This window comes from Pantherophis guttatus, chromosome 7 (assembly GCF_059756535.1).
Source record: "Pantherophis guttatus breed Tessera chromosome 7, ASM5975653v1, whole genome shotgun sequence".
NCBI classification, from domain to species: Eukaryota; Metazoa; Chordata; class Lepidosauria; order Squamata; family Colubridae; genus Pantherophis; species Pantherophis guttatus.
The window spans coordinates 87,120,764-87,134,820 of NC_142069.1; the positions used below are offsets into that span (position 1 = coordinate 87,120,764).

General features: G+C 42.3%; 1 protein-coding gene across 1 annotated transcript in view; it reads right to left on the reverse strand.

Annotated features, from left to right (window-relative positions):
* SLC26A4 (solute carrier family 26 member 4) overlaps window positions 1–14,057 on the reverse strand; it is a 39,456-nt gene that overhangs the window by 9,417 nt on the left and 15,982 nt on the right. The window contains exons 8-15 of the mRNA XM_060692694.2: window positions 13,485–13,632; window positions 11,915–12,028; window positions 10,421–10,498; window positions 8,640–8,735; window positions 6,073–6,179; window positions 4,670–4,739; window positions 2,321–2,413; window positions 768–863 (exon numbers count right to left, since the gene is read on the reverse strand). Coding sequence (XP_060548677.2) covers window positions 768–863; window positions 2,321–2,413; window positions 4,670–4,739; window positions 6,073–6,179; window positions 8,640–8,735; window positions 10,421–10,498; window positions 11,915–12,028; window positions 13,485–13,632 — 802 coding nt within the window. The remainder of the gene's footprint in view (window positions 1–767; window positions 864–2,320; window positions 2,414–4,669; window positions 4,740–6,072; window positions 6,180–8,639; window positions 8,736–10,420; window positions 10,499–11,914; window positions 12,029–13,484; window positions 13,633–14,057) is intronic.

Consider the following 14,057-nt stretch of genomic DNA (forward strand, 5'->3'; position numbering starts at 1 on the left):
CCAAAATTTCCATTGCTAAACGAGACATTTATTGAATTTTGTCCCATTTTACAACCTTCCCTGCCACAGTTGCTAAGCTGTTAAGTGAATCACTGCAGTTGTTAAGTTACAAACATGGTTATTAAGTGAATCTGGCTTCCCCATTGACTTTGCTAGTCGCAAAAGGTGATCACACGACCCGGGGAATACTGCAACAGTCATAAATATGAGTCAGTTGCCAAGTGTCCGAATTTCGATCATGTGACTATAGGGATGCAGCAATGGTCGTAAGTGTGCAAAATGCATAAGTAACTTTTTTTCAGTGTCATCGTAACTTCGAACAGTCACTAAACGAATGGTTGTAAGTGGAGGACTTTTTTTTTTATTGAGCGTGGTTTTTATTTACTTCTTTCTCAAATGTAGATCCTGCCCATCTCATTCCAAACAGTAATTTTGGGTGGTGTACAGTATAATAAATACAGTTTATATTGTTTTGAACACTATGTTTTGTAAATATTTTACAAAAATTAAATTGAACATTAAACAGATGTACATCAGCAGAGAAAGTGAGAGAAAGGAAAACTAAGTGTGGTTAAAGGGCCTTGGGAATTCACGAGAATCTTGAGACTCGCTTGCTAATTAGATTTTTTTTTGTGCCTCCAAGAAATTAAAAGTAAAATAGAAAAACAGGTTGCAAGTACTATAAGAGAAAAATGATTTCAAATCGATTGCCCATGATAAAACCCTTTTAAAGACAACCGAGCAAAGAATAAAAATTGGCACTTTACTTTGGTTGCTTTCAATTTTCCTTTCTTGATTAGCTTCTGTATTTTCCTCAAAGCCTTCAGCCTCTTGTTGTACACCCGGACGGCATCAAATCCAACCTTCAAACAACAAATTCAGTAATTTTTGTTTTAGTTGTGTTTACATAGGGGGTAGTGTAGGGAAACAATAATAAAGATAGACTATAAAATACTGATATACTAGATTTAGTAAAAGCTTGTTATTCTGTAACCATTAGGTTCCTGTAACATATATATTGTGCCTTTGTATTTGTATCACATATATTATTCCTTTCTATTTGTATCTCCTGTTACAAACATATTGTTATTAGGCCTCTGTAATGTATCTGGTATTTGTCAAACATATATCCCTGCCATTTGACCTGAACTCATATCAATCTTTTTCTCTGCCATCTAAAAGCATGGTACCTATCTAGTTGGAACTACAGCCATCAACAAAGGGATAATTTACACCTCAGCCCTAATTTATGTTTGATCTGGATAAGCTCCTGCTTTGCAGAGCCAGGGGGCTAAATGGCCAATTGAGTAAACAAAGAAATGCTTAAGATAAAACTAATTGGGAAGTTTCTATTCCCTTGCAGGGCAGCAAAGAATACACAAACATAAATTAGGGGGCCAGAGTTGGGGATTTAACTGGTGTTTTAAAGGTATAAAAAGAGGTTACATCTTCTCTGAAGGTGTGAGCCCTCCCATATATATATCTCTTCGTATGTGTTTGGAATGGTTTTATCCAGCCTTTTGTCTTTGATCAAAGATTAAATGTTGATTCTTATTCAAGACTCCGTTTAAGTCCTTCTTTTTGGTTCACTGAGGGCTTAAGCGTACAGCCAGACCTTACATTTCGAAATGAAACACCTTGGCTACAATCCATTAAAAATAGTGGACGTCAATTGTTTGTTATATGTGTATATGCTGACTCTCATCCATCCCAGAATTTCAGGAAAAAAAAATACGTTCTCAAGCAATTTCTTAGCCAGTTACCATCCATTTCTAAGTCGGTATCCCCCTCTCTCTCCTCCTTCTTCTCTCTGCAAACTTCCCTCCCTTGTAGCACTGATGATATAGCTCAGTTGGGTTATGAAACGTCTATAACAGTGTTTCTCAACCTTGGAAACTTGAAGATGGGTGGACTTCAACTCCCAGAATCCCCCAGCCAGCGCTGCTGGCTGGGGGATTCTGGGAGTTGAAGTCCACCCATCTTCAAGCTACTAAGGTTGAGAAACACTGGTCTATAAGAACACCACCAAACTCAGAGAGCATCAAGGACCCCACAGCTGTCCTCCTCCTCCTCCTCCTCTCTGCAAACCGCCCTCCCTTGTAGCACTGATGATATAACCTAATTGGGTCCTGAAACGTCTGCAAGAAAACCACCAAGCTCAGAGAGCATCAAGAAGTCCACAGTTCAACCCTGAGCTACAAATATCCTCTTCTATTGGTGTCTTCCCAACAAACTTAATCCCTGCTAAACGTCACACCGAACACTGTATTGATATTTCGAGAAGCCTCAATCGCACCCCTTCGAAAACATTACTACTTACAGTAGATTTCACGCTGCTTCTTAAGCCATCAATATTAGCATAAAAAATGGGACTTGAAAACTTGAGAATCTTCACTCCTTCAGGTTCAGCAACCTGTTGTAAAAAAATAAGTTTTTACTTCTTTATAAGCAAATCTTATTTGCTTTAGGCCCAGAAGAACAAAAAAAAAAAAAAACCTGGTAAAATTGTTTGACTCCAGAAGTTGTGGAGGTTTTTAAGAAGAGATTGGACATCCAGAATAGTATAGGGCAGGGGTCTGCAACCTTAAACACTCAAAGAGCCATTTGGACCCGTTTCCCACAGAAAAGAAAACACCGGGAGCCACAAAAACCCTTCCCGTGCCTGACTATTTCTTCAGCGGCCACAAAACTAGCCTATGTAGTTGAAATTAAATGTTCTGTTTTCTTCTGAAACTTTTATCTCTTTTTTTTTTATTTATCCGTGGTTGGCCTACCGGGGTTGAAAGGCTCAATAAATTGCGTGCCGGTGAGTGTCGCACATTGGCGGTTGTGATGCATATTTTGAGTGACAGGGAGCCGCAGCAGAGGGGTGAAAGAGCCACATGCGGCTCCAGAGCCGCAGGTTGCTGACCCCTGATATAGGGTCTCCTGCTTAAGCAGGGGGTTGGACTAGAAGACCTCCAAGGTCCCTTCCAACTCTGTTATACAGTTACTGCTATTAACCTAAGCAGAGGATATAAGACTTAGACCAGGGGGGGTCAAGGCCCGGGTGCCGGATCCAGCCCACGGGGTGCTTAGATCTGGACCATTGGGCTGCCTTGGAAACAGCGAAGGACCGGCCCGCGGTGCCTCTGCCAGTGAAAACAGAGCTTGGGAGGGCTGCGCGCTGCCCTCCCAACCTCCACTTTCCGCTACCGACGGCCTCCTGCAACCCTCCCGAGCTCCATTTTCACTGGCAGAGCGCTCAGTCCGCCACAAGCGCCCCCAGCATGAGTGGCGTTGAGCTGGCCACGCCCACCCGGCCCCAGAAGGTCAAACACAGCCGTGATGCGGCCCTCAATGAAATCAAGTTCGACACCCGTGACTTAGACAATAAGGTAGACCGAACCAATTTCCCCATCTCTGATGTAGATAAATTGTTCCTGGTGAATTCCCAATTATTTCTATAATATTCTGAATACCCCACAAATAAATAGCCTATATACATGTCTCCCTATTAGAGTGACAGATGGTCAATATGCCAACTTCCCATGTGAAGATCAAGCATCTATTTGCTAAAAACATAGAGGATGGGCCCACTTCACACAACCTTTTAAAGTGCCCACAGTGTGTTCTGATTGGCAATCAAAGATGACAAACTTGCTTTTGCAATTTGATAAACTCCATTCATGACAAGGAATACACTAAAACTGTGTATTGTGTACTGTGTTATATCTCTGTTAATGACATAGTTGTTGTGAATTTGGCTTCCCCTATTGTCTTGGCTTATCAGAAAGTCACAGAAAGGGGATCAAATGAGTGAAAGTGAATTTGAAACTAATTTTGGATAGATATAATGGATTTTATATAGATGAAAATGTTAAATTTGAGTTAAAATTGGTTTTTTTTAAAGTTCTTTTTTATCTTCTTTTCTTTTCTTTTTTGTTTACTTATAAAAGATGTAATGGAAATTGTGAATTGAGCTTGTGAAAGGAATGTAAGCGTGGTAACCACCTATGACCGGATCGAGATTTTTGCTCTTGAAAGCTATGTTTTATGTTTAAATTTGGAAAAAATAAAAAAAAATTTACAAAAAAAACCCAACAACAACAACAACAAAAAAAGGGGGGGATCACATGACCCCGGGACATTACCACCGTCATAAATACGAGTCAGTGGCCAAGCATCTGAATTTTAATCGTGTGACCATGGGGAAGGTTTCAAATGTGAAAAGTGGTCATAAATCACTTTTCTTCACCGCCATTGTAACTTAGAACAGTCACTAAACGAGCTGTTGTGAATCAAGGACTACCTGTAATGAAGAATGCTGGGAATTGTAGTCTTTGCAACTTCTATAGATTCTCCTACAACGAAAACGCTGCGATCTGTTTCTTAAAAACAGTTTTAGAAAATCCAGCTTAGAAAATCTCAAACTGATGTAACAGGAATTCAGTTTGTTCAGTTAATCTATTAAACTTAAAGTAATAGCGAACGGATGAATGACTTGATTTGGCTTGATATTTTTCACATGGTTATTAATTCTCGATCGGCTGCTCTTATGAGACGCCGGAAATAGATCTATCAACCGTTGTGTCATGCAGACCGCATGTCAATCACCTTTGAAATAAATCTTAAACATCATTTTTCCCCTCTAAGTATTTGAAATATTAGTTTGCTAGACAAGTCTTACGTTTTTGTATTCTTTGATGTTCTTATATAGATCCGTGCCAGGAACGTTACCGAGTTTACCCCAGGAAGGACTGACAAAACAAAATAAAATATTGATCAGGATAAAGATTTAAAAATTAAACAAATGTAACATACAGAACAGAATTTGTTGCAAGCAACGTTTGCAAGGAATACACAAAATTTGTTGCAAGCAAAGGTTGCAAGGAATACACAAAATTTGTCCCACGCAATGGTAGCTGAGCCATAACTGATAGCCAAAAACTTGTCAAATACAGGTAGTCCTTGATTTACAACCACAATTGGGAGTAGAATTTCCATTGCTAAGCAAAGTGGTTGTTAAGTGAGTCACAGCCTGTTTTGCAACCTTTTTTTTTGCCCTGGTTGTTAAGTGAATTATTGCTGTTAAGTGAATTGTGCCGTTATTAAGTGAATCAGGCTTCTCCCATCGATTTTACTTGTCAGAAGACCTCTGGCAAGGTCACAGATAGTGACCATGTGACCCCAGGATGCTGCCACCAGTTGCCAAGTGCCCAAATTTTGTTCATATGACCATGGGGACGCAGCAATGATCATAAGCTCAAGGACTGGTTATATGTCATTTTTTTCCAGTGCCACTGTGTGATGTCTCCCTTGGACAACTCCTCCGACTTTTCCTTGGAGGCTGGCTCGAGGGAGGATGGGCTCAATCCTGGCATGTCAGGAACGGGGTTAATGAATGATTCTGAACTGCCAGTCGAAAGGGATTTACAGGAGGCTTCATCTGGGGACAGCTTGCAGGTCAGTGAAGAGGAGGAGGAGGAGGAACTGCCTTCCGTGGTGCATCCGAGAGCACCCAGGGAAGAGAAAAGATAAGAGCAAAGGAGATCTGCCAACTTACTCAGGAAAAGGCCCTGCCTGTCTTGATGGTCTGCACTGGAAAGCTATTTATCACGGCAGGGAGAGGGAGAGGTTGCTGGGAACCACGTGTTTGGGTTCTACCAGTATGTGTTTTTGCCGAGTGAACTTTTGTGGGTTCACATTTCAGTTTGGCCTGGTGGATTTAACTTTGTTTGGTGGATTTATTTTATGGACTATCGGCCATTGCACTGAGGGCTAATCTTGGCCTGCTTGTGGCTGGATTTGGGACAGTTCTGAGGCTGGGAGAAGAGAATTTCTAGGGAACATTAATAAACTCTCTAAAACACACTGCTCTGTGTGTGTGTGAGTGAGTAGGTAGGACAGCAGATGCTGTAACTTCGAACGATTGCTAAATGACTGCTTGTAAGTCGAGAACTATCTGTAACAGCAAAAGCAATGGCAGCTTTTATAGCACTTCATGCTTGAAAAAAAAAACTCCGTCTGTAGAGGGATTTGCACTCATTTTCCTGTCTTGGGTGCAAATTTCTTTTTAAAGATTATACTCACAACTGAACTCTCAGTACCACCGTTAGCAGTGCGAATATCAACCCGGCAAGTAATCCTAAATCCAATCCAAGGATGATGGATGCTATGCATGTGAAAACCCAGATCATCTGGAAAATAAATAGATGAAGATGTTAAGTAAAACCAATAGGCATTACAGTACAGTAGTCCTCGACTTACGACAGTTCATTTAGTGACCGCTCAAAGTTACGACACTGAAAAAAGTGATTTATGACCGTTTTTCACATTTTGTAGCATCCCCATGATCATGTGATCAAAATTCAGATGCTTGGCAACGGGTTCGTATTTATGACGGTCGTAATATCCCGGGGTCATATGATCCCCTTTTATGACCTTCTGACGAGCAAAGTCAATGGGGAAACCAGGTTCTCTTAACAACCATGTAACTAACTTATCAACTGCAGTGATTCACTTAACAACTGCGGCAAGAAAGGTCGCAAAGTGGAGCAAAGCTCACTTAACAAATGTCTCACTTAACAACATAAATTTTGGGCTCAATTGTAAGTCATAAGTCAAGGACTACCCATATATATGGTCTAGTTCAGTGGTGAAATTCAATTTTTTTTATTACCGGTTATGTGGGCGTGGCTTGGTGGGTGTGGCAGGGGAAGGATACTGCAAAATCTCCATTCCCACCACACTCTGGAGCCAGCCAGATGTGGTATTTGCTGGTTCTCCGAACTACTCAAAATTTCTGCTACCGGTTCTTCAGAACCTGTCAGAACCTGCTGGATTTCACCCCTGGTCTAGTTCTACCTGAGTTGATAAACTTCTGTCTTAGCCTCATATTCATTTAAACCTACTTTCTAGAATGGGAAGAAGTTAACACCACACCATAGCAGTTGAAGAATGGCTACCCAATTTGGATTCAATGGGGCAAGGTTAGTAAGTTAGAAAGTTCATGCCGGAGGATCCACACAAGCTTTGCACCTTCCTTCTATTTGTTAGAAGAAAGATAAATGGTAAAGGTAAAGTTTCCCCTCGCACATATGTGCTAGTCGTTCCCGACTCTAGGGGGTGGTGCTCATCTCTGTTTCAAAGCCAAAGAGCCAGTGCTGTCCGAAGACGTCTCCGTGGTCATATGGCTGGCATGACTCAACGCTGTTACCTTCCCACCAAAGGTGGTCCCTATTTTTCTACTTGCATTTTTTACATGCTTTCGAACTGCTAGATTGATAGAAGCTGGGACAAGTAACAGGAGCTCACCCAGTTACGCGGCACTCGGGATTCGAACCGCTGAACTGCCGACCTTTCGATCGACAAGCTCAGTGTCTTAGCCACTGAGCCACCGTGTCCCTCTAGAAGAAAGGAATAAGTACCCTTATTTTCTTCCTAACGTGCTAGACTTCTGTAGACAGGATTTATCCATTTTTCTGCAGCTCTCCTCTTGAGAGTATGATCAATGTTACTAAAACTTCCTCAGTAGAAACATACCTATGTAGGAAGGCTGTTTCAGAAAAGTGAAATTAGTGATGGAGTGTTATTGGTGACATAACACAATCATTCTTGAGTGTAGGACAAAGAATGGCAGGACCTGGGGGCGGAGTCAAAAGAGGAATCAGCCTAGAATCCCTACGTAGCCACAAGCAAACTAAGCCCAGCTTCCCTTGAATTCTGTGGATCCTTATCTAACTCTTAGCAAATTCTCAACTCCTAGTTGATGTTGTGGTCCGCCAGCAGCGGAGTCGGACAGTGAGGAGGCTGGGGAGGAACATGGGCCAGTCCTGGAGTCTGGGGAAGGCTTGGGCGAGGGCTCTGTGTCAGAGGCAGAGAGGGGGCCAAGGCCATCTGGGAGTTGTGTGTGGACTCTGGAGCCTCCAGAGTCAGACATCAGAGAGGCAGAGGAACAGGAGGAGCCTGTTCTTAGTGTACGTATGTGCAGAGCTGCCAGAAGGCAAGAACAGTTAAAACAAAAGGGACAACTCGGGAATAAGACCTGGAGATGATTGGCCTCTCCCATAAATCTTAAAAGAGGAGCAAAGGCACATGGGACCTTTGCAGGAAAGCAACGTTGTTAATTCTGTTCCCAGTCGGCATCCCTGTTTGATTCTGGACTCCGTATGGCTTTGCCAAGTAGGTCTTTGGCAGCTTGTCAAGGGAGATAAAGGTTGGTGATTATCCCAAAGGACTTCTCCCGAAGGACTTTTTGCAACTAATTGGGACTCAGCTGTGAATGAACGTAATTCACAGCTGTTGCAATAAAAGAGGTTTTTGGGACTACTTGTGTGGTTTAATGACTCAGGAAGCCTGAGTCACAACAGTTGAGAAGATTCCTCCTCTTAGGCCTTTTAACAAAAAATCAGTTTAATTTGACCTTCAGTTCAGGCCTGGTTTTTCTTTCCTGACACGGAGATCGTCAATGGTCAGAAATTCACTGGAATAACCAAGAAGCTCTTGGTTTTTTGTCGTTCTCCCCCCCCCCCCAACATGAGATTCTCAGCGAAGGATTAATTATTAAACGAAACAAAAGGCAGCTGCCTAAATAGAGAAGAGATGAATTCAAGTGTGACCGATAACTCTCAGTTCTTTCTGAAGAAAACGGGACTCACAGCGTCTGCTTTGCTCTGCCTCCACAAACGAGGGACATCGCAAACTTGCATAAACATCCCTTTTAGGTTCGCAATGACCACAGCTGCCAAAACAGACTACAAAGAGAGGAGAAAGAAACGTTAGCGTGTTTTTTTTTAAAAAAAGTAAAAATCCGTTTGAGAGATTCCAAAGAAGATACAGGCAGTTCTCGCCTTACAACAATTCATTTAGTGACCGTTCCAAGAAGTGGTGGTTCAAAAATTTTCGCTACCGGTTCGGGGGGCGTGGCTAGGTGGGGGGGCATGTGACTGGGTGGGCGTGGCCAACTTGACATCACTCACGCCCACACCCACTCAGTCACATGACCCCCCCCCCACCTAGCCACGCCCACAGGAAAAGGTAGGAAATTTTTTGGAATTTCCTCTTATCTATCCCCGCCGTCCCTTCACCCGCTTTTCCCCTCCTTTAGCGGCCCCGGCCCTAGCCCCGCTTCCCCCCCCCACCTCTTTGTTCGGGCTGCTTACCTTCCATGGCGGCTGGTCCAGAGTCCAGAAGGCAAGCTGACTGGAGTTTTTGGTGGCCCCCAGCCAGCCGCCAAAAAGTACCAGAGGTTGTGGAAAAACCAGCTGCTGTCATCGCCATGTTCTTCGTGCATGCACATCCCACTGGACTTGAAAGGCAATGGGATGCACGTGCGGGAAGAACATGGCAGTCCTGAGGTCACATGATCCCTTCTTGCGCCCTTTTGACAATCAAGGTCAATAGGGAAGCCCGTTTCACTTAACAACCAGGTTAATAATTTATCAGCTGCAGCGTTTCACTTAACAACGGTGGCAAGAAAGGCCATAAAATGGGGCAAAACTCACTTAACAAAGGTCTTGCTTCACAACAGAAATTTTGGGATCGATGGTGGACGTATGTCGAGGACTAGCTGTCTAAGCAGGGGTTCTTGGGGATTGCTTAAAAATGTCAAAGTAGGGGTTGCACTTGTAGCCCCTGGGGAATGGAAGGAATTATACTCCTTGCAGACAGATGGTCATTTGCATCCTTTTAGAGCAGTGGTTCTTAACCTGTGGGTCGGGACCCCTTTGGGGGGTCGAACGACCCTTTCACAGGGGCCACCTATGACCATCGGAAAACACATATTTTCAATAGTCTTAGGAATAATTTTATGGTTGGGGATCACCACAACATGAGGAACTATATTAAAGGGTCGCGGCATTACGAAGGTTGAGAACCACTGTTTTAGAGGGTCGTTGAGGCCACTTGGAAGTTTATCTGTGTCCTCAGGGTCACCAGAGTGGTGCAAATGGTTCCTGTAGTCTGCAATTTTCCCTCTGGAAATCCATTCCTACTCCCACACCCTTCAAAGGGGGTTCATCCCAAACTGTATAGCTAAAAGTCTGTAGAGATTCTCCATCATCCAGAGATATACAGATAAGCCTCCAAGTGCCCTCAACGACTCTCTAAAAGGATGCAAATGACCAGCTGTCTGCAAGGAGTATAAATCCTTCCATTCCCCACCATTGAGTCAGAGCCGAAGAAGCTTCTTGGATGAAAAGTGAAACGTCTTCAAAAAAAATAAAAAATAAGAAAGTCCAGTTGCCTCCTGAAAAAGCACCTTTGGGACGATAGAGCTACAGATATTCTTTTTTCTTGAAGTGCTGATTTAAGGATCCCCTTCAATTTTATTTCCACAACAGTTCCTGACTAAGTTGTGTTACTAAGAACGGAGAAGGATTTCTGTTTATCAGGAGCACAAAATATTAAATAAATGGTAAAATATATCAGAACAAACTACCTTTTGCAGAGGTTCCAGGAGCTTCCCCAAAGCTACAATAGCAATTAATACAATAAACGCTGAGATTATACCGGCAACCTGAAAATAAAATATTGGAAACCGTCAAGAAAATAAGTTTGTTTCCAGGAATATTTAGGCAAAGTGGCTACTAGTGAGCTGTTTTCAGTAGAGATTATAAATTGTCAAAATAGCATTTTTAACAGAATCAGAGATTTTTTTTTTATTCTTCTTGTTGCCATACAAGGAAATGTGATTTCAAAACCCTATTTTAAAACTTGACATTTGTATGATTTATGTTGATTGCTTATTTAGTATCCATGACTATCACTAAGTGTTGTATCCAGTGGTGGGAGTCAAATAATTTAACAACCGGTTCTCTGCCCTAATGACCAGCTGGGTGGGCGTGGCCATGGTGGGCGTGGCCAGCGGGTGTGACAGGCAGCACTCGGCCTCCTGCGCCCCCCCTGGGAGCAAAAACAGGCCGTGGGGGGCAGCACCATGTTTTGGGCCTAGTAGGCCTCCCTGCAGCCTCCTGGGAGTGAAAACGGGCCATGGGGGTGGGGGGTGTCACACTGCCCCCCCACACCCCATTTTGCACTTACTCCCTGCACTTACCTGGGAGCCAAAATCGGGTGCGGGGGATTCTTGGAAGGGCCGTGGAGGGGAGGGGAGGGGCCAGGAGCAATTTAACTACTGGTCCGCCTGAACCATCCCGAACCGGCTGAATCCCACCACTGGTTGTATCTAATGTTTTATGATAAATGTATGCTACAATGACTATGATAATGATCAATCACTATTGCTGTACGCACACTGAGAGCTTATGCACCGGAGACAAATTCCGTGTGTGTCTAATCACACTTGGCCAATAAAGAATTCCATATTGTCTTCTAACAATCCCTTTAATACTTTGTAAGGGGAGGGCCCAAGGTTCAATTCTCCACCAATATTCTTCTTAACTACCATGACTTCCGCCTTAACTACTACCAACTAGTCATAAATAAATATGAAAGTGATGCTCTAGATCATTCAAGACAGATGCCAAAGTCCAAATTCAGGGTTGTCCAGAAGTGGGTTTCACATTATTTTACCATCGGTTTGCCGCGCACCAAAAATGTGAGTGTGCACATCCTGTGCATGTGCACGTCCTTCTACGCATGTTTGCACACATGCATGTGGCTTAGAAAAGGTGACTAAATAGCATGGCATAGCATTGGGGCAGGTTGTCACTACCGGTTCGCCCGAACCGGTCTAAACCAGCTGAATTCCACCACTGGGGTTTTCCCTGCAACCTGACTTTACGGCAAAAGAATAAATTACATCAATTATTCCGTAATCTTCTCTCCGCAAGGACTTCACCTCCTTTGTGTTATGTTAAAATACGACGCAACTAGCATCAACCATCCGACGACTTGTTCAAAACCTGCTCCACCAAATCAGTTCCAAGAATGATGGGCAAGCAGTAGAAGTCTCACATGAATACAAATGAAATACCTGAGTTTTGCCACCTGTACTTTCTTGGACGGCAGTGCGAGACAGTGCGGTAGTAGCAGCGAAACAGGAAAAGGCTCCTGAAAAAATATTGCTGATTCCGAAGGCGATAAATTCCTAGAAGGTTAGACAATGGGAATAAACAAACGGTGTGTAAAAACCAAAACAGCAACGACAACAAAGTCCTTCATCGTACATGGAAATATTGTATTAGGCTTGGAGAAAGTACACGTCGTTCTATGCCACAGTTGATAAGTGAATTAATGCCGTTGCTAAGTGAATCAGAAGGTCATTAAGTGGTTTCCTCCACTGACTTTGCTTGTCAGAAGCTGGCTGGGAAGGGTGCAAATGGCCATCACGTTTCATGCCACGCCCCTGGATTTTGATCTTGTGCTGCGACGGTTGTAAGTGAGAGGACTAGTGAGAAGTCACTGTTTTCAAGTTCACTGTGACTTCGAAGGGTCTCTAAATGAATAGTTGTGTGTTGGGGATTAAGGACTGAGGACTTCTCGTACAGCTCAGATTTAATTGCAGGAGGCCTGCGGTTTTCGTTCTTCTTTGTCAAAAGGGGCACCTTTAAGATGAGCTGGGAGTTGAAGTCCAGACATCTTCAAAGTTCCTCAAACGGCCTTGGGAATTTTGGACTGGAACCTTCACTTCACTTCACTTCTCTTCACATTATTTTATTCATTTGTATGGCTGCTTTACTTCACTTCACCTTACTTCATTTCATTTCACTTCACTTCACTTTATTTTACTTTATTTTATTCATTTGCATGGCTGCTTCACTTCACTTCATTTTATTTTACCTTATTTCATTTCATTTCATTTCATTTCATTCATTTGCATGTCTGCTTCACTTCACTTCATTTTATTTTACCTTATTTCATTTCATTTCATTTTATTCATTTGCATGGCTGCTTCACTTCACTTCATTTTATTTTATTTTACTTTATTTCATTTTATTTTATTTTATTCATTTGCATGGCCACTTCACTTTTTATTTTATTTTATTTTATTTCATTTTATTTTATTTTATTCATTTGCATGGCCACTTCACTTTTTATTTTATTTTATTTTATTTTATTTTATTCATTTGCATGGCCACTTCACTTCACTTAACGCCACTCCACTTCATTTTTTAATTTAATTTAATTTAATTTAATTTAATTTATATTTTATTTTATTATTTCATTTCATTATTTCATTTTATTATTTTGTTTTGTTTCGTTTCATTTCATTTTGTTTTGTTTTGTTTTTTTTCATTATTTTATTTTATTTTATTTTATTTTATTTTATTCATTTGCATGGCTGCTTCACTTCACTTCACTTTGACTTTATTTTAACATAATTCATTTTCATGGCTGCCCATCTCTATTAATGGGGTGACTGTGTTAATTCTCCCGTTCTCTACCAGCTGCCAACTTCAGCTATAAATTTTAAAATTCTAACACCGCCCTCCCCCCGCAATAGGCTGCACATGTGCAAGTCCATTTATTTAATTCCTTAAAGAAACCTTTAGATTTAGACGGTGTTTCACTGTCCTTCAGGAATAGGGTGCAGTTTTTCCTACCTGGTTTCCATCGATGGCGTAATCGTACTTGGTGGCGTAGACTTTTCCCACCGAGACGGCGATCGCATAAGCCACAATCGCAATGGAAAAAGACGAGGCCAGCATGTCTCCGAACATTTCCACAGCTGGAGGTTGAGGAGGCAAAAATCTAAAGAGGAAAAAGAGCAGGAGAGAAATGCATGTGGATGGTGGTACAGGTGGTCCTTGACTTACGACAGTTCACTTAGTGACCGTTCGAAGTTACAACGGCACTGAAAAAAGTGACCTCGGGCCATTTTTCACACTTACGACCGTTGCTCCATCCCCATAGTCACGTGACTGACATTCGGAGACAGCTTGACAACTGACTCACATTTATGACCGTCATAGTGTCCCAAGGGGGGGGTCGCATGATCCCCTTTTGTGACTTTCGGACAAGCCAAGTCAACGGGGAAGCCAGATTCACTTAACAACCGTGTTACTAACTTAATGACTGCAGCGATTGATTTAACAAATGTGGCGAGAAAAGTCGTAAAATGGAGCAAAACTCACTTAATTTCCCACTTAGCAAGGTAAATTTTGGGCTCCATTGTG